The sequence below is a fragment of the Dioscorea cayenensis genome, unplaced genomic scaffold (genome assembly GCF_009730915.1).
Source record: "Dioscorea cayenensis subsp. rotundata cultivar TDr96_F1 unplaced genomic scaffold, TDr96_F1_v2_PseudoChromosome.rev07_lg8_w22 25.fasta BLBR01002221.1, whole genome shotgun sequence".
NCBI lineage: Eukaryota > Viridiplantae > Streptophyta > Magnoliopsida > Dioscoreales > Dioscoreaceae > Dioscorea > Dioscorea cayenensis.
Genome location: NW_024088612.1, coordinates 31,301 through 55,586, shown reverse-complemented (window position 1 = coordinate 55,586; position 24,286 = coordinate 31,301). Strand labels below are relative to the sequence as shown.

The following is a 24,286-nucleotide window of genomic DNA, read 5'->3' as shown; positions in this document are numbered from 1 at the left end:
TTCAAGTTTTAGATCCAATTAGCTCATCATATGAGACAGAATACTCTAATATATATGCAGTTCAACACATTTATGACCCACCAACCTGAACTGCCACGATCAGTTAACTATCATGATTCACATTTCGACAAGTGGTGAAAACAATTATAGCATATATGCTCAGACATGGTATATTTTCCTAGACCCTATTTGAGATGCAAGAGGCCTGCTCACCAAAATTTAGCATATCAACCATAAAATAAATTATAGCTTCAAATATAAAATACAACGACCTAAATTTGAATTGCTCACATAAAATGCATCTTGAATTGGCCAGCCACCACGCATCCTGGATATGTCCTTTCTGACTACATCTCGGCCAGCAGCAGCCAAAACCTCACGAAAAACAACATTTGAAATGGTGTTCTCCGCCAGGCATGATATCTTGTAGAGGCGAGTGATATAAGAAAAATCCAATTTATCAAACAATATAAAATTGAATCCTTGCAGAAATTTCAATAATCAAAAAAGGGATACAGCATTGAGAATTTCTTGGCGAGAATGTTTGTCATTCACTGACATTGCAGCAGACAGCAAAGATTGTGTTGTCCTGCGGGCAATGGCATGATCTAAATCTCTCCAGAGAACTTCACAAATTAGCACCAAAGAATTATTTAGTGCATGCACGCACCTTGATATGTCAGCTTCATTCAGTTCACTGCCTCTTTTAGTAATGAACTCAATAACAGCTTGAATAGCACCATCAGCTGACTGTTTGACCTTATCACAGAGTGCAGCTTTGCACGAGTATAAGGATATAACCAGCTGTTCAAAAAAGATTTCAATATAGAAAGTAAGAAAAGAATGGTGAAGGGTTAAAGTGACACAAAAATGTGGAGGGAAAAACAAACCTCATCCTTTGATAGTAAAATACAGACAGATGAGATGACCCTATTGAAAACCTCCGACTGATCAATGGATGCATCCTGCAAAAATTGCTAAGATTAAGTCACCAGCCAGAATAAGTTAAAATAATATAAGAAGAAAAGGCACTAACTAGGCTCACCCTTCGCAATATGGATATCACATCTTCAAGAGACGACAGGGCACTATATGATACTTCTAAGTCAACATCATTACTGGATGTAACCGATTTTGGAAGTGATAAGGATATGTTGAAAAATAGAGCTATGATCTGCTTAATTGAAAATACATATAAGATTGACTGACCGCAAAGATGAAGATATGAATGGCTAAAGGAAAATATCACAAGCAATTTATTGATTTTCTTTAAATGTGAAGATGTACTGACCTGAACTGCAACCTTCCTAATGTCAGAATTAGTATCAGCACAGCGTGGAATATAAGCAATGATCCTTTCTCCCAAGCTCAAAGAATCCCTGCTCGGCAATACAAATGCAGCTGGAAATAAAACCAAGGTATATCACATCAATATCGAAACAGATGCACTTGCAAATGAAACTTAAAATCAAAGAACTTATTACGTGGTAAATTTGAGATGTTTCTTTGCATCGATCTATCGATTTGATTGTCATGAGGGCAATTTGAAAGGCAACCAAGCCCACAATAACCACCAGAACAAAGCATGCGAAATTTTAGCAGCATCTCATATACAGCAACACAGCCTCTTCTCCTTTGGTGCTCCACAGGAGAAAAAACATATATGTCAACCTGTCTAAGAATATGTAGGAGCTGTTCTGCTTTGCTCCGACCATCTTCACCGCTGAAACATGAATTCATGTGAGACAGTACACAGCATCATTAGGGCTCATAAAAATAAAAGTTGCACTAGCCTAAAGTATCATCAATGAGTTGGGCTTATTTTATAAACAACAACAAAGAACAGAAATAAAAGCTTTATTTTTGGCAGACAATGACACATTAACCACATCTATAAAATACTATCGAGATTTTGACATTCAGCTGAAACAGAGCTCACACACATCACAATAACATGTTTTTGAAGTGCGAAGCTAAATCGTAAAAAAGTTCACTTCATTTCACATACTCAAATATTCATTGAAGACTCAAAGCATATGAATGATGAAAACTGCAGTGATGCACATTTAAACATCTTTGATCTTTGTTGCTATTTTTGCAAAATGTCAATATAATTAAGAAAGAAGCTAAACAGTATTGTAGCACCACACAAGTTGCACAGGACATTGGTTGAAAGCTGGTACCTGGATTTTTAATGGGTGCACTTAACTACCAGACAACAATATACTACCATAAACATACTTTAAAACTCTTACTTTCATTTGTTTTTGTAAATATCCTTCACCATACATATATAGTATTCTTACAAAAATTGGTTAAAATCACAAAAAACTTTCAGCAAAGCATGCTGTAGGGCCATTCAAAGTGCAGAGAAATACAGCCACAATAGTGGCCTCATCACTCGCATTACAAGGATGTGACTGAAGGTTCAATACATGCACCATTTCATCCAATACCAAATTCTGAACTTCGGTGATAGAGGTTCTTATCAATCACAATGATGGAAAGTGTTCACATGAGCCTCAACAGTCTAACATGATCAACTGTCCTTATATCTCTAAATGCAAAGGCATTATTGATCTAGGATAGAACATTCACACAAAAGTTTTAGTTCAACAAAAAGCCTATAACCAACTGTCCTTGTAGTTTTAGATAGAAAGGTGCTTATTGATCCAAGATTAAATATGTGCAGATAAGCCTCCCTAGGTGAAGAGTTGAATCTTCATCATCTATGTTTATAAGTTCAAAGGATTGCGCCATACCTCAAGTAGAATCTAGGGCACACATTTGGTCGATTGATTCCAAAATTTAACAAAATTAAAATATTTTGGCTTTCAATTTCCAAAAACTGAACCAAACATGATAGTTGTTTATTAAAAAATATAAATAAAAAAACCCCCAAAATGTTTCACTTGGTTTGGTTAATTCCAGATCATTATTAACATAAATTTATTTTCTTTTCATCTATACGACATTATATCATGAAAATTGAAATCAACATAAATACAATAATTCATTAGTAATAAGTGTTAATGCATGCTAATTGTTGTAAGTCCAGTTAACAACTTTACAAAGTTGAATTTAAAGGAAAACTTATTAAACAATCACCTAGACAAATAACATATTAATATTTTCATTAAATTAACAAAATACTAACAAGGAGACTCAAAGATGATATTATAGGTATCTATGAGATGAGCTAATAATGGTTTGATTGAATACCAATCATAACAGTTATTAGTACTGTTAGAGTTATGTTATAGTTTAGATTGGTTAATGGGCCATATTGGAGCCATACCACAAAACCCTAATATTTCTCTATATATATCCGTGTACTCTTCTCCTAATGAGATATACAAACTATTTTTCCTATTCTCACACAGTGCCAGAGCACTAGATTAAACCCTAGTCGCTGCCGTCACTCCAAACCCTAGCCTTCCACCAGTCACCGCTTATCACTCACCGTTCCCGTTGGTCTATGGGCATCTGGTGATGTTCCTCAGGCTTCACCAGTGATGCCCTTGTCTCATTGCTGAAAGATTTGTATCTTCATCATCATGTCTTCGCCTCATAATTCTTTAATTAAGAATCTCGCCATTCCCATTGGTCTATAGGCACCTGGTGATGTTCCTCAGCCTTACCAGTGATTCCCTTATCTCGTTGATGAAAGATTTGTCTCTTCGTCGTCATGTCTTCATCTCATGATTTTTTTAGTTAAGAATATCCCCGTTCCCGTTGGTCTATGAGCACCTGGTGATGTTCCTCAGCCTTCACTAGTGATGTCCTTGTCTCGTTGCTAAAGGATTTGTCACTTCATTGTCATGTCTGTCTCATGATTCTTCAGTTAAGAATCTCCTTGTTCCCGTTGGTCTATGAGCGCCTGGTGATGTTCCTCAACCTTCACCAGCGATGCCCTTGTCTCGTTGCTGAAGGATTTGTCTCTTCACCGTCATGTCTTCGCCTCATGATTCTTTAGTTAAGAATCTCCCCGTTTCCGTTAGTCTATGAGCACATGGTAATGTTCCTTAGCCTTCACCAATGATGCCCTTGTCTCGTTGCTGAAGGATTTGTCTTTTCGTCATCATATCTTCACCTCATAATTATTTAGTTAAGAATCTCCTTGTTCTCGTTGGTTTATGAGCACCTGGTGATATTCCTCAGCCTTCACCAGTGATGCCCTTGTCTAGTTGCTGAAGGATTTGTCTCTTCGTCGTCATCTCTTCATCTCATGATTCTTTAGTTAAGAATCTCCATTTTCCCATTGGTCTATAAACACCTAGTGATGTTCCCTAACCTTCACTAGTAATGCCCTTGTCTCGTTGCTGAAGGATGTATCTCTTCGTCGTCATGTCTTTGTCTCATGATTCTTTAGTTAAGAATCTCCATTATACCTCACAAAAGTCAAATGGAAAGAACTATGTTTTTTTGAACACAGAGTTTTGAGCTGTTTCTTATGGTGATATCTACACCAAGGGTTTAAATGTTGAAGTCTTTAGTAATTTATGTAACAAGCTGGGCATGTTTAATATATATGCTCCGGCTTGAGGGGAGTCTTACAGTTATGTTATAGTTTAGATTGGTTAATGGGCCATATTGAGCCCATACCACAAAACCCTAATATTTCTCCATATATACCCTTGAACTCTCTTCCTAATGAGATATACAAACTATTTTTCCTATTCTCATAAGTGCTAATGAGTTTGGTTCTCCAATCAACTAAGGTGAAATTTATGAAAACCCAATTGAACAAATATAAACAAATTACTAGAATATAAAACTGAACTCATTGAAATATCATTTTGAAGCAATCTAATTGAATAAAATTGGTTCAGTCAACCAATTCAAGTCTAAACCAAATAGGGCATACCACTAGTAGAATCCTAAGTGATGCAAGCACTTTGCAAAGGTCTTCAACATGTACGTGATAAAGTAATGCTTTCCATGTTGACCCCTGCAAGTCCACAATAATCAAAAAAATGTCTTGAACATCCATCATTGCTTAGTAGCCCTTAAATTTAATTAAAGCATGTCAAGTATTGGGAAATTTTTCTTATCCTTGAAAAACATATTTGTTATACAAGTTAGAAAAATTTTTGGACTTCTAGCAAATTCACCTGAAACCTTCTGCTTTTGCAGGAAACTTCATGTGTTCTTCAGAATTACATCAACTGTCTAACACTTTTCATGTTATTTCAAATTCCCCCCAATGTTAGTTAGGCCCTTTGACCCATGGTTAACCATGAGTAGACATTATTCCAAGATGTAAAATGACCATAATGCCTACGGCTAAGCTTTAGAGGAAAAGAAAAATAAAGCCTCCTTGGGTATGGCACGAAGGAGAAAAAAAAATTAAAAGACTTTTAGGACTCCATACCTTCCTTTGCATTTCATATTTCATTCCTCCATTTCTACATTGGGACACCAATATCAATTTTTCAATGAGAACAATTTTAGAGAACAAATTCAACCCACCAGTGTTTGATAAAATATTCCTAAAATATTCTCAATCTCCCTAAAATTTTGTTAACTTGGAAGGGTATCTCAACAAGGGCAAGTATTTACGGAGGATATATGGAACTATGAATAAGGTGCAGAGTTTGCTGTAAAAGAGGAAGATTTTAGGAAAGTACATACAAGGAGCAAAAAAAAATTTAAAATTAAACTAGAGAATCTTTTAAATGAAAGCCATTCACTCCACTACCATTACATAGTTGTGTTTGATGCCACAAAAATGTGTGCATGCCTTTAGCGTAGATTGCTTAAAAATGTTCCTTTTGACTACGTTTATGTCATGCTAATTTACACCCATCCTTGTGATGCCTGTGTATCACAAAAGAAGAAGCCACATGACATTTGCTTGTTGTGTATGGTCAAAATATCTTATTCCTGGCCACTAGAAGGAGAAATGGTGCAAAATCAAGTTGAAAGGCCAGCTCAGTAAGGCACCATACCTAACACTACAACATAAAGATATATGAGCTTATTTAACAGACATGTGACTTACAACCCTGAAGCTCCTTTAAATCTCGCATGTATTTCTTGTTCCTAGTACATATCAATTTCATTCTAATTTAATATCTATCTGTGCATTCTGCTTCTAACATCCATTTGAATCTTGCCAAAGTGGTAACCCTTTCCATAATTCTGAGGCAATACTTGAACTCAAAGTAATTTAATGCCACATCTTAAACAAGCCTTTAAAAGCCATGGTTCACAACTTGTGACCATAGTCACTTCACAAATGAGAAATATGGCATCATGGCTTATGCCAGAAGCAACATGGCCAGTACTTTACCTAAAAATGATAAATAGTAAAAGGATCACAAAATTAGATGCATAAGAAATGCTGACAGCATACTGTTGAATGATGCATAAATTACCTTGTTAGAAGAATCGCACACAAAAGAGTAATGAGATTGTCTATCAATGGATCAACAATATCTGATGGATCATTAGGCGAAGCAAAAAAGCTTAGGGTAGCCTGTTCAGGTAGTGATACATTAGCCATAAACAAGGGGGAAAAAGAATATAGAAATAAAAAATAGAAACTTCTTTATATGTGTTAAAGAAAATTAACATGCTTCATGGCACATGCTAACAACATAAAACTAAGATACCTTCATAACATGATTTCTCGTCTCCATTGGCAACCTTGGTTCAATAGAAACTAACGTAGTACAAGCTTTTAAAGCAAGGCTCTGAAGACAATGTAATTAAGGATAAAGCATAGTTAATACAAAATCAAGAAAAACTAGAAGAAAATGACGAGCAAAACATAAAAAATAAATCATACTTGAGTGTGAAGAAGTTCAAGATTTGAATCAAAAAAATCATTGCTTTCGTCTTTACCCATCAAAGTCAATACATAATCAAGCAACTGGTCTCTACGCTTTAGTGGGAATGAAACACCCATTTCAGCCGCATTAATGACAGCATTACCTACATAAAACATATTGGTTGCCTGTCAATGAGAACTCAATCGGAAATAGTACTTCTAAGGAAAAAAACCATGAGAAAATACATTATTTTGAATCTTAATAAAATTAAAGCACCTATTTCTTGTGATAACACCATGAGAACATTTCACTTTATATACACAGTAAGAGTGAAAAACTTACCTAATAAGTCAATCGCCGTGATAACAGCTTGCTTTGCAGTAGGATTTTGAACGTGAAGGAGCCGAGAAAGCATATTAGTACCCTGTCATTGCCATATTAGAAGGCCAACACAAAATTTACTCGACAAAATATTTATGCATAAATAAAGATTTATGGTTATTTAAAAAAAAAAAAAAAAGTTGGTCCAACTATTAAAATATTAATCAAACATAAAGGAAGAATTCTTGTGTCAGTTCTCCCAAAGGATGAGCTGCAAAATGCTTGACATTCATCACCTGGTTATAAATTTGTTTTTAAATCTAAAAAATAGATCCCCCAATGACAACTTGCTTCCCTATAATGATTGAAGTAGGCAGCCCTAGTCAACCCCCAACACAACTGGATTAAATTTCTACGCATTGAGATAAGCTGTAGAAACTATTATCATTATTGGTAAGCTTCATCTTATAATTGAATTGATCCACAACTCTGGCAGTTAGCAGGTGCCATTTTCACCATTCTACTGTATATATAGCATTTTGGTTAGCTAAACCACTTCTGTATGATAATTAAAACACTCTATAATCATCTTCAACCAAGATATTGCTGAGGAGAACAACCCCCAAAGTTTTTAAGTACCATGTATTTCTGGCTAATTAAGAAATATCATACCACAAGAGCATTAATTCTAGCTTCTATTACTGTTGATGGAGCATATCTTGCAGCATATCCATACATTAGGGCAAGTGCAGCATAGATATCATCTGGATCTTCAATTTTGGATTTGCTAGAGAAAAAGGACAGAAACCTACAAAATATGAATATGAAAACATTTAGTAGTGTCAAAAATATTATTCAGAAGCAAAAAAGATAAATTGGAAATGGAAAAGTTAAACAGCATCCCAATTGCCCCCATCATAATTGCAGGAGAGATGCAGGTCTATGTAGTATAAATCTTCAACAGAACCAAGATTTATTTCACACAAAATATGAATTCCTCATAGTCACAATGCTGGATATACCAAGTCACAAACAACCTTCCCACCCAACTCACCGAGAATCGTGATATTAACCTCGACATGTATAGGAGGGCCTTAACAAATGTACAGCACTATACCATCAAATAATCTGATATGGTAAAACATTCAGATAACTTATGATCAATGCAAGATAGATAGGTCAAGGTATTAAAACATCATGTTTCTACAGAATTGTCAAAGAAATAGTACAGCAGTATAGGAAATTTATTGTCATGCCATGGAAATATGCCAAGAACTCCTTTTGTCATGATTTAGCACACAAATGAAAATTTGGACTAAGTTCTAATTGTGACACTGCAGGAAGTTTTGACAAGTGTTCAAAGTTCACTTATCAAGAAAATGAGAACATAATAAGGAGTAAAATCTAAGAGACTAATGGAACGAGTTATCTATTGTATTAGGAGAGTTACCTTCTGAACCGACTATGCCCAACACTGTCCAAAATAGACTTCAGCTTTTCCAAAACAGTATCCAAATGAGAAGCTGCAACCTGACGAAAGAAAATAATAAGATATGAATAATAGCCCCATAACCAATTCTCTCAGCGTTAAACTAACTTACCAACCCCATGCCTTTAGCAAGACCAAGCCTATTAGTAGGAACTGAAATATCCGCATGCTTATACATCCATTCTATGTTCTCATGAACATAACCTCTATCATCAACCTTCTGAAGAAGCATTCCAAGACATCTGTAGGGAGAAAAATTATTAATAATAATAGCCATATAAGTATCCTTTTATTACTGTTGGAGAACTAAATAAAGGAAATGATAGCACTTCTAACTTCAAAATCTAAACAATGGATATGAAAAAACGCCAGACAGGTCTACTCACATATATGCTGTGAGATCAATATAAATATGGTAAAGAATTTGTTGAGTGGATTCACTCACAGCTGAAACAACAAACAAATCATCTAACAAGGAGTGGTAGAACTATAGAGATGACTAATAAGATTATTTAAATTTTTCATTTTGAGTTTTATTATAGCAAAACCAAAAATGAACTATTTCAGTCATTTAGTCCTCTAAGCATGTTTCAATAATTAACGTAATTATTAACTATAATAAATAATTTATTGAAAATGGATGGCAACATACAAAATACACTGCACACAGGTTATATCAACCCAACCAAACATCTTCCCAATTTCAATGTCAAATTTTATGCATTGAAACACAAACTACTTAAACAAAAACAGAAACTTTTAAACTACTTACTTTCCTTGGGACAGTGAAAATTCTGGAACAGAAACATTCAACTATAGTAATTCACAGTGATTATACCACTGTGAATTAATTTAGCCCATGGGCAGTGACTTTACAAAATGAATTCTTTTTAAATAATTTTATATTATTTCAATTATTTATTGATATTTATCTATAATTATTATTTGAAAGGTAAATTAAATTTGTATTTGGTTGAATTTAAAAAATCATAGTCCATGGTTACTAAGATTCGACTTAGAGGATAGTATCCTTGGCCTCTAACACTAGACTATCCAATTGGAAGCAAGGGATTACAATTACTTTGCGAGCAGACAAAGGGGCTGCTAATAAATTCACAATCCATCCATAGATGAAATAATGCTTCCATCTTTTTATGAAACATCAGTTCACATCGCCAGGGTTCCAGAAATTTCCAAACATCATAATTCTGAAAAGGGTAAACCACACAAATAGTCACATAACTATTGGGTCATTCCTATTTTGGTAACCCAACTACAAAAAATTCTATTTGGATACTAAATTTTTTATTCCCTTCCAATTGGGTGTTGACGGTGTTAACACTGTATTGACGTGGTAAGCCACATCACACGCAACTCGCCACGTCAGCACGGTAGTGAGCTCTTTATATTTGGTTCCAAGAAAGGATCCAGCATGCATTTGGTTCTGCAGCCATAAGCAAATAAAATCTACTGCATCACAATCTTCTGCCCCCTTGGAAGGACTAACAATGCATACTATCCAAGCTAAGAACATTTGGGTGGCGGCGGTAGGTGGAAGGCTAGGATTTGGAGTGGCCGTGGCGGCGGCTAGGGTTTTGGGTGGCAGCTAGGGTTTAACCCAGAGCTCTGGTACCATGTGAAGATAGGAGAAATAGTTTGTATATCTCATTAGTAAAGGAGTACAATAATATATATAGAGAAATATTAGGGTTTTGTGGTATGGGCCCAATATGGCCCATTAACCAAATATAAACTATAACATAATTCTAACAACTATGAATACTCAGACACCAAAGAGATGAAAAAAAGAACAATTATGAATCAGCATCTAATGAACAGCAGCCCCAAAAAAAGAATTCTTCTGCCAAGTTACTCAATCTACTGACAAATAGCATCTAGGCATGCCCAAAGCCATAGATTTCAACACCGTGAGACAAGTTTAGAACCCAACCACTGCAACCTCAACACCAAAAAAGCATCTACATCATTAAAGCTTCTGGGCCCATGGATGGTGCAACAATGTATATTATCCAAACAAACAACATATGTTTAGACATCATGGAGGAACAAAAGTTCCGATCGTAAGTTTCTCGTGGAACAAGGAAGAATAGGGAAAGTAAAGAAGAGGGTTTAACCGCGTGGGGCTCATGGTCATAATGAGATGGCAAATTGTCTATGACATGGCTTGCCACATCAGTACACTGTTAACGCCATTGTCTTAGTGACCTAATTGGAGAGAATCAAAAGTTAAGGTACCCAAATACAATTTTTTGTAGTTGAGTGACCAAAATAGGAATGACCCAATAAGTAAGTGACTATTTGTGTGGTTTACACTTCTGAAATTTATGTTAGTCAACTTGCATATCAATCTGTACAGCCCCGGCAACTTGAATGACATGGAACTGGTTCATAAATATAAGGGGTAAGGTCCCTCACAATTGCAGAACAGATTTATTGAATTGCAGGGCATTCCACTAACTTTCCCTCAAGAAGCATAAAGCCATTTCAACTGCTTCAGAATTTAGGATTAATCCACCTATTCCATGTCTAGCTTCAGTTAAAGCTCTATACCATTATATTCCTTCAAAACACCACATGTTAACAGTTCATTGCTTCCATATAACTAAATAAAAATCACCAAATTGCATTCAAGGTGTTATCACTTTGCAAAAATGAGCAACAAGGTTAAATAGCGTAACAGAAAATTGGTTTACAAAAGATGATGCTTTACCTGTGAAGTAGTGCTGAATGTTCATCATCAGCAGCATATAGAACATATTGCCTTGTGAAAGCATTACCCAATGCCATTATCCACTCAATGTCTTGAACAACATCCAAAGACTCTGCTAAGAACTGCTGGCAAAAAATTCCAAGTGACAACATAGCTCTTCACAATATACTTTCCAAAAACATAGCAAGTTACTTGGAGCAGCTAAAAGAAAGTTAGAAAATGCACATATGAACTGCTATAATGTTAAAGCATCACAAGTTCAAACTCATATATTGTTGATAAAATGTTGTTAAAGAAACCAAATTTTCACTAATCGTACTTACATTAATTATCATATCATCCCATGTATCTTGATATGTACAATCCTGCCGTAAGTCTTCTGGATCACTGATATATGCCCTCATTTTAGGCACCTAATACTTGGCAAAAGAAGAATTCTGTAAGAGAAACGTTCACAAGTTTTATCTGGCCTTCTATATTCACAACAATTTAAGCGGCATAGAAGGAACTAAAACCATCTAACCATTTATACTGTTTGCAAAAGACATCACAACTAAGTTCAGAAATCAGTAACTGAACATCAGCTAGAAATAATTTTCAAATCGTATTCCACAAATTGAAATTTTTAAGGCTACTAAAAAGCCTAGAATAATCATATCATGGGTCGCTCAAGCCTTATTGTGCTTATGGGCTTGAGAATTCAAGTAATTTCTAGATAACCTAACTTGTTCATAGTTGTCAAATAATTCCATGACATTAGCAAAATCCAAACCAATTCCAAGTTATACATGTCTACTAAAAGGATGATGATTTAATTGCTAATCAGTCATCTTGATGAGCTCAGAAGACAAAATTAAGGAATGGTGACCAACATCCATCAAGTAACACTGGTGATAAGTCAATTAATTTATTATGAACCTTCTCAGCTTCTCCATAAGAAAGAATAAGAATGTTGCAGTCGAAGTTGAACATAATTGTTATGACACAAAAATTATCCAAGGAAGGTTAATTCCCAAACTAGGGTGAATTCCAGAAAAAAAAAATACCAAATTTGCCTCAGTAAGCACTTCACATAAATGCAAGGGTGTCTTATCCCCAGTGAACAGATATGATTGTCATGAGTGAAAAATACATTTTCTGGAACCAATTGACTTAGTTAAAAAATAAGAAAATAACTGCACTTTATAATATGCACACATTACACAGCGATTTCAGCAATGTCAGATGCCAAGCTATGGCTTCATCTAAAGCTTAAACAGAAATCCTCATATTCATACCACAATTCTAATTTCCATACTGAAATGATATTTTGTGATTGAGGATGAAAACCATCAGTCAATATTTTTGAGGCAAACACAACATAGAATTTTCATTCTCCTAGTAATGGAAATAACTTACTATTGTAATACCTCATCTTGCCAAAATATTACAAGGTTCTTCGGAAACAGCGGTGCTAAGTAGCATAAGACCTGCAGAAAATGGAAGACTGCAAGATTAAGTAGTTGACCATACCTCAGAAAAGCTTCCTATCGTGGAAATTTCCAATCATGATGGTCATAAGCATGTCATTTAGCATTTTCAAAGTTCCTCAAAGTATAAGTAAAACTCAAGAAAGATTTACCCTAAAAGAATGTTATACAAATAAAAAAGGGACAAACATCAAAATGAAACACAGCCTTTTTAAACAAAATGTCACCCTTAAAAGTACAAGCTACCCAATGAAGTCATTAAGTCATAACTACAAAAATACGGAAGGGAAGACAAATACAATACTAACTATATATGTTTAAGTAAGGACATAAAGAAGATTCCTGGCACGATAAAGATTGATAGATTATGAAACAACAAAAAGCGAATATGATGCCAGATGATTTTTCATGACAATGGAAGTTCAGCAGTATAGGGTGCCATTTTATCTAGTTACAAGTGATACAATCAACAATAAAGCATAATCATATCTTTTAACACATCCTAAAGGATGACAGGGAAAAGAGACCATCAAAATTTGAGACGCTCGCTGTTCTCTGGCAAGAGGATTATGTAGAAGCACAACCAAGCGGGCAAATAGTTCCTACATTGTCACAATAAGTAAATGAGAAGCTTCAATCAGTTAGCATACTGAAGAAAGACGAGTAACTAGAGCACCATAATCACCTCTGGATTAGGAAAACCATCAGAAGAATTAGGTTCAATAAAGACTGAACCAGAATAGGAAGACCTCCGCCTGCATAATTCAGAAATGCATTTGCAAACCTGGAAAAAGTGCTAAAAGAAGTTAACAAAAGCATATTACAGACACCAAGTAAAACTCACATAGTAAATCTTGAGAAAGAATTTACAATCCCATACAATCAACTGTATACATGTACGCTTAAATAAAATATTAGTGTGCTACAATGCAACCAAAAAAGGATCTTTCCACCTCAGTGGAACTGTCAAAAAAATATCAACTCTTACCGTTGCAACTGCACCTGTATATTCCTGAGGAATAATCATCTTTAAGAGAAACGGCCACAGAATGTGCTGTAAAACATTTACAGATAGGGACTGAGTTATAATGGACAGTAGACAACAAGAAAATGGTGTGGACTGAGTATGCCAAATTTCTACCTCCATTTCAGGAATGGTGATAGCCAACAAAAGGAGTCCCTTTTCACAAATAGCTCTTAATTCTTCAGGAGAAACAGGACCCATGGCAACCTGATAAGAGATCATGTTGCTCTCTTTGGTAACCGTTCTTTAATTGCTGACAGGCAAATGAGGTCAAAAGACTAACCAACCTCCAATTTTTTATATTGAAATGGTTGAAAACGGGCACCTCTCCATATGATCTCTTTGGATGTCTTGAGGTGTTTAATTTCCTCCTCTGTTATAGCACAGTGGCACACAAGATATTCAACGAACACCTCTGTAGACGGTCCACTTAAATAACAATGTGAGGCCATCACAACAAGCAGCTGCCAAAAACCATAGCATCAATATAAACTTAGACAACAAACCACATAGGGCTACTTCATTTGCAAATGCAATAATATAACATCAAACACAAAAAAAAAGACTATCTTAGACATTTAGAACCAAGACAAAATAGTCACCGTCATGCAAAATTACCAAAACACAGATAATAAACTAGTTAAATTGAACAATTACATACTAATTGAGATTTGAAATGTTGATCTTTAGAAAACTATAATATAAATAAGTGTTACAGGTCAAACAAAAAAGATACCTCTGCAAGTGCCTTTCGAACACCCAAATTCTGTTCATCCAGCAGTGACTTGACAACATCAAGAAGTAGACCCCTTTTGCCATGCCAAGCTTCCAATAGCCTCCAGAGAGGAAATGATAGTTAGGAACATAAGAAGATCAAATGCAGAATGAATCAATTATAAAGACAAAAACAAAAATAAACCTTGGCAATAGATGCTTTATAACAGAGAGACCTCCAACCATGACAAGTTCATCTTTTGAATTGAGCTTCTATATGCAAAACATCCACAAAATCAGTTGAAGCAGAACTTAAAAAGTATACTAACCAAGTGTAAAATATACTGGGAGCAAGTATAGGCAAGATGTTGCTCCTAGTCAGTGAAGATTTTGCATATGAGACAAGTACGCAAGAGACCAAAATCAATGAATAAGTTCTCAGAATCAGAATCTTTTAAACAGTACTCACATTTAAAAGGAAAGACGAAAGGTCCCCTGGATAAACTGATCCAATTACCAGAAAGCAATGCTGAATTTCATTATAGGTCTGGAAAAAAGTACAAATATATCCATCAAATTTATGTGAGGAAAGGCACATCGTCGATTACCTGAAAACAATTCAATATGTCTAATGGAGGAAAGACAATTACACACATACACCCCATGGAAAACTTTAGTTGTTCTTTGTGATAGGATCCTAAGAGCCTACCACTAGGGATATAACTACAGAGAATTCAAACCTCACTCCTAGAATTTAGAATATGGAATAGAATATGAAAATTTATATGAAAATTTGACATAGCATACACCTTATCTATAACCATCTCTTTATTTATAAACCTAGCAACAAACCACTAATCATATTAAACATAAAAGTAACCAAAACTCAATACGCTTACAATAAGGATAAATAATATAGGGTCTAACTTGTATTTTGGCTTCCAAAACAACATAGTCCTCAGGCTTGAACTGATGATACTTCCAATTGACCACTCAGACCGAAGACCAAATAAGATATAGATTTGCAGTATGGTTACTTACAGTAGAAGATTACTTAGTATTAAAATTTCAGTATAAACATCAATCTGAAGATTTTATTTTTGTTGAAAAGTATACTACAGATAGGCATGGTAATACAGCAAGCATATTAGTTGGTTTAAAAGAAAGTTTTATTATCCAGAAGAACATAGACTTAGGTTAGACACATTAGAAAATTGGAAGAATAATTTAATTTCTAAATACAACGATCAGTAGTTGTTTTTGCTAGAATGTTGTTCCTCTTAGAAGGTAAAATTGAAATTGTAGATTTATTTTTAATACCTCTTACGAAATATGTAAGTAAGACTATAAAATTAGAAGAGCAAATTAAGGGCAAGAAAACAGTTTGGTTAGAAGGTGTTAAGAATTATCTTAGGGTATAATTAGAATTCGAACAAAGGGCAGAAAGTTTAGTAGAAATTAGACAGATAGAAATAATTAATAATGAGATCATAAAACATAGGGTATACATTAAATGGAGAATATATGACCCTGAAACATAAAAGAGTAATTTAGAGACTTTATCTATGTGGAAAAATAAGTTAATTCATAAATATAAGAGTATAGAAGTTTGTTATACTTAATGGAATTTAACATAGAATATTTGGATTTAGCATTGCCCCGAGCTAATAATAGGACAGTAAATAAGATAGAAGAATTTAGCTTGAATTGCCACTTTGATAAGAAGCTTAAACATGTAGTTCATAGTGATAATCCTCAACTACATAGTATAGTAGATTTGTTAATTTCTTTAGGTATAAACTTAAAGAAATTTGATGGACAAATGCATAGGATAAAGACTCATAACCATGGTAGCATAGTCTCTAGAAATAAAATTTTAGGAGAATTGGTAAGTAATATTAATTATAATAAGAATCAGAATAATGAAATAATAGGAAAATTAAGAAAAGTTAGCTCCTAAGACACTCTAGAGATAGTAAGGATACTACAAAAAGATACCATAGAATTAGGAAATAAATATTGTGAGATTAAAAAACTACTAGAACAACTTGGACATATAGTTTTAACATAATGAGTAGTGGAATGAATGCTTATCTAAAGCCTTTAGAGGAAACTAAAACATATCAGACAATAGGAAGTAAGGGGTATAGTAATTATCTAGCATCAGGAATGGCAGATCAAGACATGATTAAACAGAATAACACAATAATAAATTTATTTATACAAGTCATTGATAAAATAAAACAATTAGATCATAGACTTAGGCTTATAGAAGAAGAAATGGAGAATAATGCTAAAATAGATTCTTTAATAACTCAGATCAATAATCTAAAATTAGGGGAGAAAAATAAAAATAATTATATTAACAAGAAAGAAAATAATAGTATTTTATTTGGAAGAAAATGAATATTAGACCCTTCAGTGGCACACGTATAAATTTAACAGGTACATCTAGGAATATAACTAGAGAGGATAGTAACATAGGTAAATCCTCATTTTTAGGAAAAATATTAAAAAATAAGAGTAAATTGAATACAACTTTAGAAGAAATCAAGGATGTAGAGAAGGATTTAGAAATATATAATAACCACCAAATAGAACTATTAAATCCTAAAACTTATATAGAATAGGAGGTTTAAGTTTTAATACTCAAGTTGGTAAGGATTAATAAAGGAAAAGAAATTTTTGTAACAACAGAAGAAGTAGGAATACCCTTGGTAAGCAAGGATGCATTAGGAAAATTAGAGAATCAGGAAAGAAGTTAATTCATTTAGGTTTAATAGTAAAAGGAATTAAAGGACTAGTTCGAAAAGGGAGACCAGATAAAATTCTAATGACATTGGTTGATAAGGGATGGTTGATAAGGGATGGCAGTCAGACGCCAAAAATGCTTTGATAGCAGCAGTAGAAGTAGACATGAGTTGTAATTCAGGAATATTTTATTGTAGTCCAGATTTCTCAATTAGCGTTAAAGATTTAGATTTAATAGAAATAGGAATCCAGTAAGGGATATGAAGATTTGGTCAAGCATAGTAATTTCTTAATAAATGTAGGGTTCATAGGGAAATTAACAAATAATAGTATTGCTAGATATAAGTGAGATATTAAAGGAATAGTTAGTACAATTAGTAGTAAAGGTATTAAAATGATAAAACCAATGGCCATAGATACCTACAAGTTTAATGGGTCAAATTGGAACCTTAGTAAGAGTTTAAGAAAAAAGATAGTGATCCCAGAGACTTCATTAATTTATAAAGGCAAAAATAATATTAATAGCATTAGATTTTATAATTATAAAGAAATCCCAACAGAAAATGAAGACTTTAGTTTAGAAACAGACTTTGAAAACATAGATGACTAGATTAGCAAAAGCCACAGTAATTATATGAATTAATATAGAACTATTCGAGGAAGAAATTTTAAGGCTAGAAATAGAAATGATAGAAAAGGGGCATATGTTAGAAATAGATAAATTAGGTTATAATGACAATAATGAATTAATTGTACTTTATGGCACCATAGACACAATAGAAGGAACAATAACAATTCCGAGCTAATGGAATCTGGAGTAGGAAGTACTAATAATCCATCTGTAGCACAACCCTCATGAAGTAGTAATAGTACACCTTTATATGGAACTTCAATTTCAGCACCAAGTGGGCAGCCAAGTAGGATTTCTTATAGTAATTACAATACAGAAAATGATCTTAATGATAGGAATAGGCCTAGAGGCAACTGTTTAGAATTAGAAACAATAGATAGAAAACTGTTAATTGATGATAGCATATTACTTAATTTAACAGCACATGATCCCCAGAAATGGACAACAATTATAGAAATATGGAGCCAGATGATCTGTAAAAAATATGATGAGCTAGATTACACTAAAACACCAGTGGAAATGTATAGTTATTTAGAAAAATTCTTAGGAGATACGGCTAGGGCAATATGGGAATCGTATAAAGTAAATTTCCCATAAGATTTTGCTAGACTTAGAAGTAGGAGATAATCCCTATAATTTTGTTAATAAGATTAGATAATTACTCTTAGGAGATACACCAAATGCTAATTATGGTAAACAATAAGTAGAGGCCATTAGAAAATTAGAACAAATACAAATAAAAAACTGGTCTCATATTAAACCTTTCTTATTAGATTTTATGTACTATTGTATAGCAGGATGCTTTTATGAAAAGACAATCGGAGATAAATTATTTATGAAATTACCATATCCTTTAGAAATCCTAATTCACAAGAAATACAAAGAATTACAAATTTTCCCCAGCTAGATAACATTTTGACTAGAATTAAATTTGTTGTAGAACAATTAGTTGAAAAATGCACAGAAACCAAGATAGCTAAGCAATTTAAAGGCAAAGGGGAATAAAGTTTCTGTAGAAATATTTACACACCCCAAAGATATAATAAGGAAGATAAACCTAGGGAAAGATTCAGTAAAAACAAATATACGCCTAAAAGGAAGTATCATCTTAGGATTAGTAGTTCTAGGAAACTTTATTTGAATAAAGAAAACATGTTAGAAAATTTGATAAAAGTAGACAATATAAAAATAAACTTTGCTGTTTTACATGTGGTAGCACTAATCATTTAGTTAGAGATTGTACAAAGAGGAAAAATTATCATAATAACGAGTTAGTTTTAGTAGTGTTGGAAATATAGTACCACATCGGTTGTGTGATAGAAGTGTTATGGGTTCATATATAGGTATAGGGGTTGAGCCACTAAGTCTTGGGACTTTTTGGTGTAAGGCCCCTAAGCCCATATAGGGCCCACTAGTATCAAAATAAAAAATCTTAACATGGTATCAGAGTAATACAGTGGAGCCCAATATATATATTAAAAAAAAAGACCTCTGAGACACAAGTGTTGTACAAGTCCATGTGAGTAGGACCTCTGAGACACACGTAGTGTACACTAGTATCAAAATATAAAATTTTAACAAGTAGAATGTGTAAATGAAGATTTATTGCATGTAGATGAATATGTTAGTGATACAGAAAGTATTTATAGCATAATAAGTTATCTAGACCCTAACGATATAGAAATAGATAATGATTTAGAGGATAATTTGTCGGAGAAATCTTAGAATCAAATAAGTTTGGAGACTGGTATAATAAAGATTTAAATCAATCAGACCAAATAAAATCTATGTTAACCTCTTTAAAATGAGAAGAAAGTCACCAGCATACCACAGGGGTAAATAACAAAGTAGAAAAAAGTAATCCTAGTAAGTTCCAGAAGAAATTAAACTACTAGAATATATGTTTGTGAAATTGAAAAATATTATTAAAAACCACAATGGTATTAAGGTATTCATGGGATTAGTTTTTAATAGATTAAGTGATGATATGTCTTGCATCAGATTATATAAAAATAAAGTAGTTTTGGAAACACCAGTAGAATTAAATCCATTAGAACTCTTACTCACAGAGGCAGAGTTAGATAATTTAGAATTAAATTTGGATAACTTTACAAACTTGATAATTTTTATATGAATAAAGAGTGTGACCATAATTGGATTAAAAATAGTGTAAGTAGTGATAAGCCTTGTAATTTTTGTAATTTATATCCTTCTTTAAAATTAAGATATAAATGTAGTTCTTACCTTAAAGAATGTTGCAAATTTTGTTTGATAGAAAAGAACCAATTACCACCTGAATCTTCGTTTATAGAACATAATAGAATAAATAGTTATGAAACCTTAGAACTAAGAATCCTTTATTTAGAAAACATTGTAAGAGATTTAAATGAAAAATTGGAAAGGTTAGAAAATGGAACTAGACAGATCGATCCTATTAAATCATCCAAAAATTACTCAAGAAGTTTGTTGTAAATATAATACCACATCGGTTGTGTGATAGAAGTGTAATGGTTTTATATATAAGTATAGGGGTTGAGCCACTAAGTCTTGAGACTTTTTGATGTAAGACCCCTAAACCCAAATAGAGCCCATATAGGGCCCACTAGTACCAAAAATATAAAATCTAATATGGTATCAGAGAAATATAGTGGAGCCCAATATATATATTTAAAAAAAAGGACCTCTGAAACACAAGTGGTGTAAGTCCATGTGAATAGGACCTCTGAGACACAAGTAGTGTACAAGTCCATGTGTGTAGGACCTCTGAAACACAAAATAGTGTACAAGTCCTAGTAAAAACAGACCTCTAGTGTACAAGTTTGAGCAAGTTCAAACTGGGAAAAAAATGACCCAGTTGAACTTGAGGGAGGGTTTTGGAATATAGTACATCGGTTGTGTGATAGAAGTGTAATGGGTTTGTATATAGGTATAGGGGTTGAGCCACTAAATCTTGAGACTTTTTGGTGTAAAAGCCCTAAGCCCATATAGAGCCCATATAGGGCCCACTAGTACCAAAAATATAAAATCTAACAAAATTAAAAGTACATATAAAGCCATTTGGGCTAGTATGGATAGAGTAAAAGAAAGAGAAAGACATAGATTAGAACAACCTGAAATTAAACATACAAAAGAAGTAACAAAAGAAAACAAGTTGGTCGGAAAAGTAATAGAAAAAAACAAGCTGATAAAGGAATTTGTAGAATTAGAAGAAATAGAACTTGTAAGAAATAGACCAATAGAAACCCAACACTCAGCCATTTATAGTATAAAAATATCTTGTAGATTACAAATAGAAGAATGGAAATTAGATATTATAGGAATAATAGATACAGGATGTTCAAATACAATTTTAGATGAAAAATTAGTGCCTTTAAAATATATCAAGCCATTACCAACAGAACAACAAGACAAAGCAGAACAAATGGATGGAAAATTTTTACTTATACAAAACAATTAGCACCATGTAAAATTAGTTTTTTCTAAGAAGATAGGTTACTCAATAATTATCTACATTTTAAAAGTAACATTAGTTTAAGAGATTTTCAACTACGAAAAACTAGATTTATAATAGGATTAAATATTTTTGTTAATTTTTTCCATAGCTGTACAATCACCCCCTTGGGAATCAGTTTCTTAAGTGTCCCTTTCTTACCCATTACCTCAGCATTATTAGAGGCACATATTGGAGCCCCTTGGTTGTTGCAACAATTGTAAGCCTAATAAGCCTTGTGGTGATAAGATTAGCGAAAATTTGGAAGAATTTAGTAAATGTAGTCTGTTTGATGAATTAACACTAGAACCACCATTAAGACAGTTAGTAGATCCAGTCTTTATTTATAATTTAATTTCATCCAGTAATTTAAAAATAGATGACATTTTATGTAGACTAGAAAAACAAAAAATCGTAGGAGAAAATCCAGGAAAACAGTGGGATAGGAATAATATAGTTGGTAAACTAGAATTACAAGACCCAGAATTTAGAATCCAAAATAAGAAAATAGAATTGACAAATGAAAACATTAGTGATTTTAAAATGCACATAAATGAATTGTTAAAATTAAGGGTAATACGTCGAAGTACCAGTAGGCATAGGAGTCCGGCTTTCATAGGCAATAAACATAGTGAACAAGTTAAGGGTAAAAGTAGCATGGTTATAGATTATCGAAGGTTAAATTATAATACAGTAGACGATGCATATAATATTCTACAAAAATCAAAACTTATTAATAGTATTCAAAATAGTAAGGTATTTACTAAATTTGATTAAGTCAAGGTGTTTGCAGGTTAAGATGGATTGTAGTAGCATAGAATGGACAACATTCGCATGCCCTTTAGGACATTTTGAGTGGTTAGTTATGCCTTTTGGTTTAAAGAATGCACCTAATATATTCCAAAGGAAGATGGATAGTTTTTTCAGTAAGTATAGAGACTTTGTTTGTGTTTATACAGGTGACATTCTAGTACATAGTAAAAGCAAGATAGAACACGTTGGGCATTTAAAACTAGTTCTTAGTGAATTCTTGAAACATGGGATAGTAATTAGCGGTAAAAAAACGTAGTTTTTTAGAAGCAATATAGAATATTTAGTAATAGAGATAGATAATGGAAAAATTAAGTTACAACCTCAAATAGCTAAAAAGATCTTAGATCACCAATCAAGGATGTTAAAACTTTGCAGCAATTTTTAGGATTAGTTAATTATCCTAGACCTTTTATTAAAAACCTTGGGAAATTAGTAGGACCACTTTATAGTAAAAGTTCATCAACAAGAGTTAAGCAGTTTAACATAGAAGATAATAAACAGATTAACAAAATCAAAGAGGTAGTTAAAAATTTACCAAATTTAAAACTTCCTCTAGATTATGATTATTTAATTGTAGAATCGGATGGTTGCGAACTAGGATGGGGAGCAGTCCTTAAAGCTAAACCCAATAAGTATGCATCTAAGTTAGAAGAAGTAATTTGTAGATATAGTAGTGCAAAGTATAAAGAAACAGGGCCAACACATAGTATAGACCAAGAAGTGTTAGCTGTAGGATACGCATTAGATTGTTTTATATTATTTTTAATAAATAAAAAAGAAATTCTAGTTATAATAGATTGTGAAGCTATAGTTAAGTTTTTTGAAAACAAGAATAGCAAAAGGATTAGCCAACGTAGATGGTTAGCATTTAAGGATAGAATTTTAAATGGTAATTATAAGGTAAGGTAATTTTTTAACACATTAAAGGAAAAGATAAAAGTCTTGCAGATAAATTGTCTAGATGTATTTTCTTAGAACAAGTCTTAGAAAAACCTACATAATTTATAAAGTTTCCTTCTCTCAATAATGATAAGTGTCAAATTATGTGGACTATTTTGGGAAAGCTTTATTGTAAAATATTTTCCTATATTTTTGGCGATTTGATTAGCTGTAAATTCAGACAGTATGTTTCCAGATTTGGAGATTTTGGTGTTGATTCTTAGGCTGTCATATGTGTATATAAACCTCCTATTGTAACCTAATTCTGCATGAATGAAATTGAGCCTCTCTCTCATTCTTTTTCCTCATGGCATCAGAGATTTAGGTTTCTTCCTGAGAGTTTTTTTTTCTCAAGTTCATTCTTTTCTTGTCTAGCCGAATTCCTTTCTTCCGTTCCACTTGTCCATTCCCTCTTCTTTTTGGTCAATCTTTTTAATTTTCTCTTAATCATGTCTGAATCCATGGAAACCACAGCAACATCGGATTCTCTTGTAATAGAGAGTGTATTCGCTGTCCAGTTTGGAGACTTGCAAAATATTCAGGCAACTTATCGATTGAACGGAAAGAATTATTTGAAATGGTTCAGCTTGTTCGGACTTTCTTGAAGGGTCGAGGGAAATTAAGCCATTTAATAGGCACAGGTCCTTCAAAGAATGATCCGAAGTTTTCTGCGTGGGATGAACAAGATTCAATGGTAATGTCTTGGTTATGGAATTCGATGCTACAAGAGATCAGCGATACATGCATGTTTCTCAGATCCGCCAAAGAAATTTGGGATGCTATCCGACAAACATATTCCAAGGTCAATGATGCTGCCCAAATCTATGAAGTTAAGACAAAGATTCAAGCGGCCAAACAAGGAGCAAGAACCGTTACAGAATATTCGAGTTTTTTGCAAGGCTTGTGGCAAGAGATAGACCATTATCTATGCATTCGGATGCGTTGTAGTGAAGATGCAGCGATTTTAAAGCGATTTGTTGAGAAGGAACGTATTCATGACTTCCTTGTTGGTCACAATGTTGAGTTTGATGCAGTCAAAGTACAAATTTTTGGGAAACCAGACTAACCCTCATTAAATGAAACAATTTCGATTATCCGTGCTAAGGAATGTAAAAAAAAGTGTTATGATGGAAACTAA

The 24,286-nt window shown here is 33.3% G+C and overlaps 1 protein-coding gene across 5 annotated transcripts in view; it reads right to left on the bottom strand.

Annotated features, from left to right (window-relative positions):
• Nucleotides 1–24,286, bottom strand: part of LOC120257599 (protein SHOOT GRAVITROPISM 6) — a 62,375-nt gene that overhangs the window by 25,393 nt on the left and 12,696 nt on the right. For 3 of the 5 annotated variants that reach the window (XM_039265035.1, XM_039265038.1, XM_039265039.1), the window contains 25 exons: nucleotides 14,994–15,071; nucleotides 14,730–14,797; nucleotides 14,547–14,646; nucleotides 14,098–14,274; nucleotides 13,928–14,017; nucleotides 13,775–13,840; nucleotides 13,472–13,570; nucleotides 13,314–13,388; nucleotides 12,727–12,786; nucleotides 11,641–11,730; nucleotides 11,318–11,442; nucleotides 8,699–8,828; nucleotides 8,548–8,627; nucleotides 7,770–7,905; nucleotides 7,119–7,200; nucleotides 6,794–6,939; nucleotides 6,618–6,698; nucleotides 6,381–6,481; nucleotides 1,485–1,723; nucleotides 1,292–1,401; nucleotides 1,046–1,174; nucleotides 891–965; nucleotides 671–804; nucleotides 517–589; nucleotides 292–423 (listed from right to left, as the gene is read on the bottom strand). In XM_039265035.1, the coding sequence (XP_039120969.1) occupies nucleotides 292–423; nucleotides 517–589; nucleotides 671–804; nucleotides 891–965; nucleotides 1,046–1,174; nucleotides 1,292–1,401; nucleotides 1,485–1,723; nucleotides 6,381–6,481; nucleotides 6,618–6,698; nucleotides 6,794–6,939; nucleotides 7,119–7,200; nucleotides 7,770–7,905; nucleotides 8,548–8,627; nucleotides 8,699–8,828; nucleotides 11,318–11,442; nucleotides 11,641–11,730; nucleotides 12,727–12,786; nucleotides 13,314–13,388; nucleotides 13,472–13,570; nucleotides 13,775–13,840; nucleotides 13,928–14,017; nucleotides 14,098–14,274; nucleotides 14,547–14,646; nucleotides 14,730–14,797; nucleotides 14,994–15,071 (2,676 nt within the window). The remainder of the gene's footprint in view (nucleotides 1–291; nucleotides 424–516; nucleotides 590–670; nucleotides 805–890; nucleotides 966–1,045; nucleotides 1,175–1,291; nucleotides 1,402–1,484; nucleotides 1,724–6,380; nucleotides 6,482–6,617; nucleotides 6,699–6,793; nucleotides 6,940–7,118; nucleotides 7,201–7,769; nucleotides 7,906–8,547; nucleotides 8,628–8,698; nucleotides 8,829–11,317; nucleotides 11,443–11,640; nucleotides 11,731–12,726; nucleotides 12,787–13,313; nucleotides 13,389–13,471; nucleotides 13,571–13,774; nucleotides 13,841–13,927; nucleotides 14,018–14,097; nucleotides 14,275–14,546; nucleotides 14,647–14,729; nucleotides 14,798–14,993; nucleotides 15,072–24,286) is intronic. The other 2 variants (XM_039265036.1, XM_039265037.1) reach the window with 2 other exon arrangements.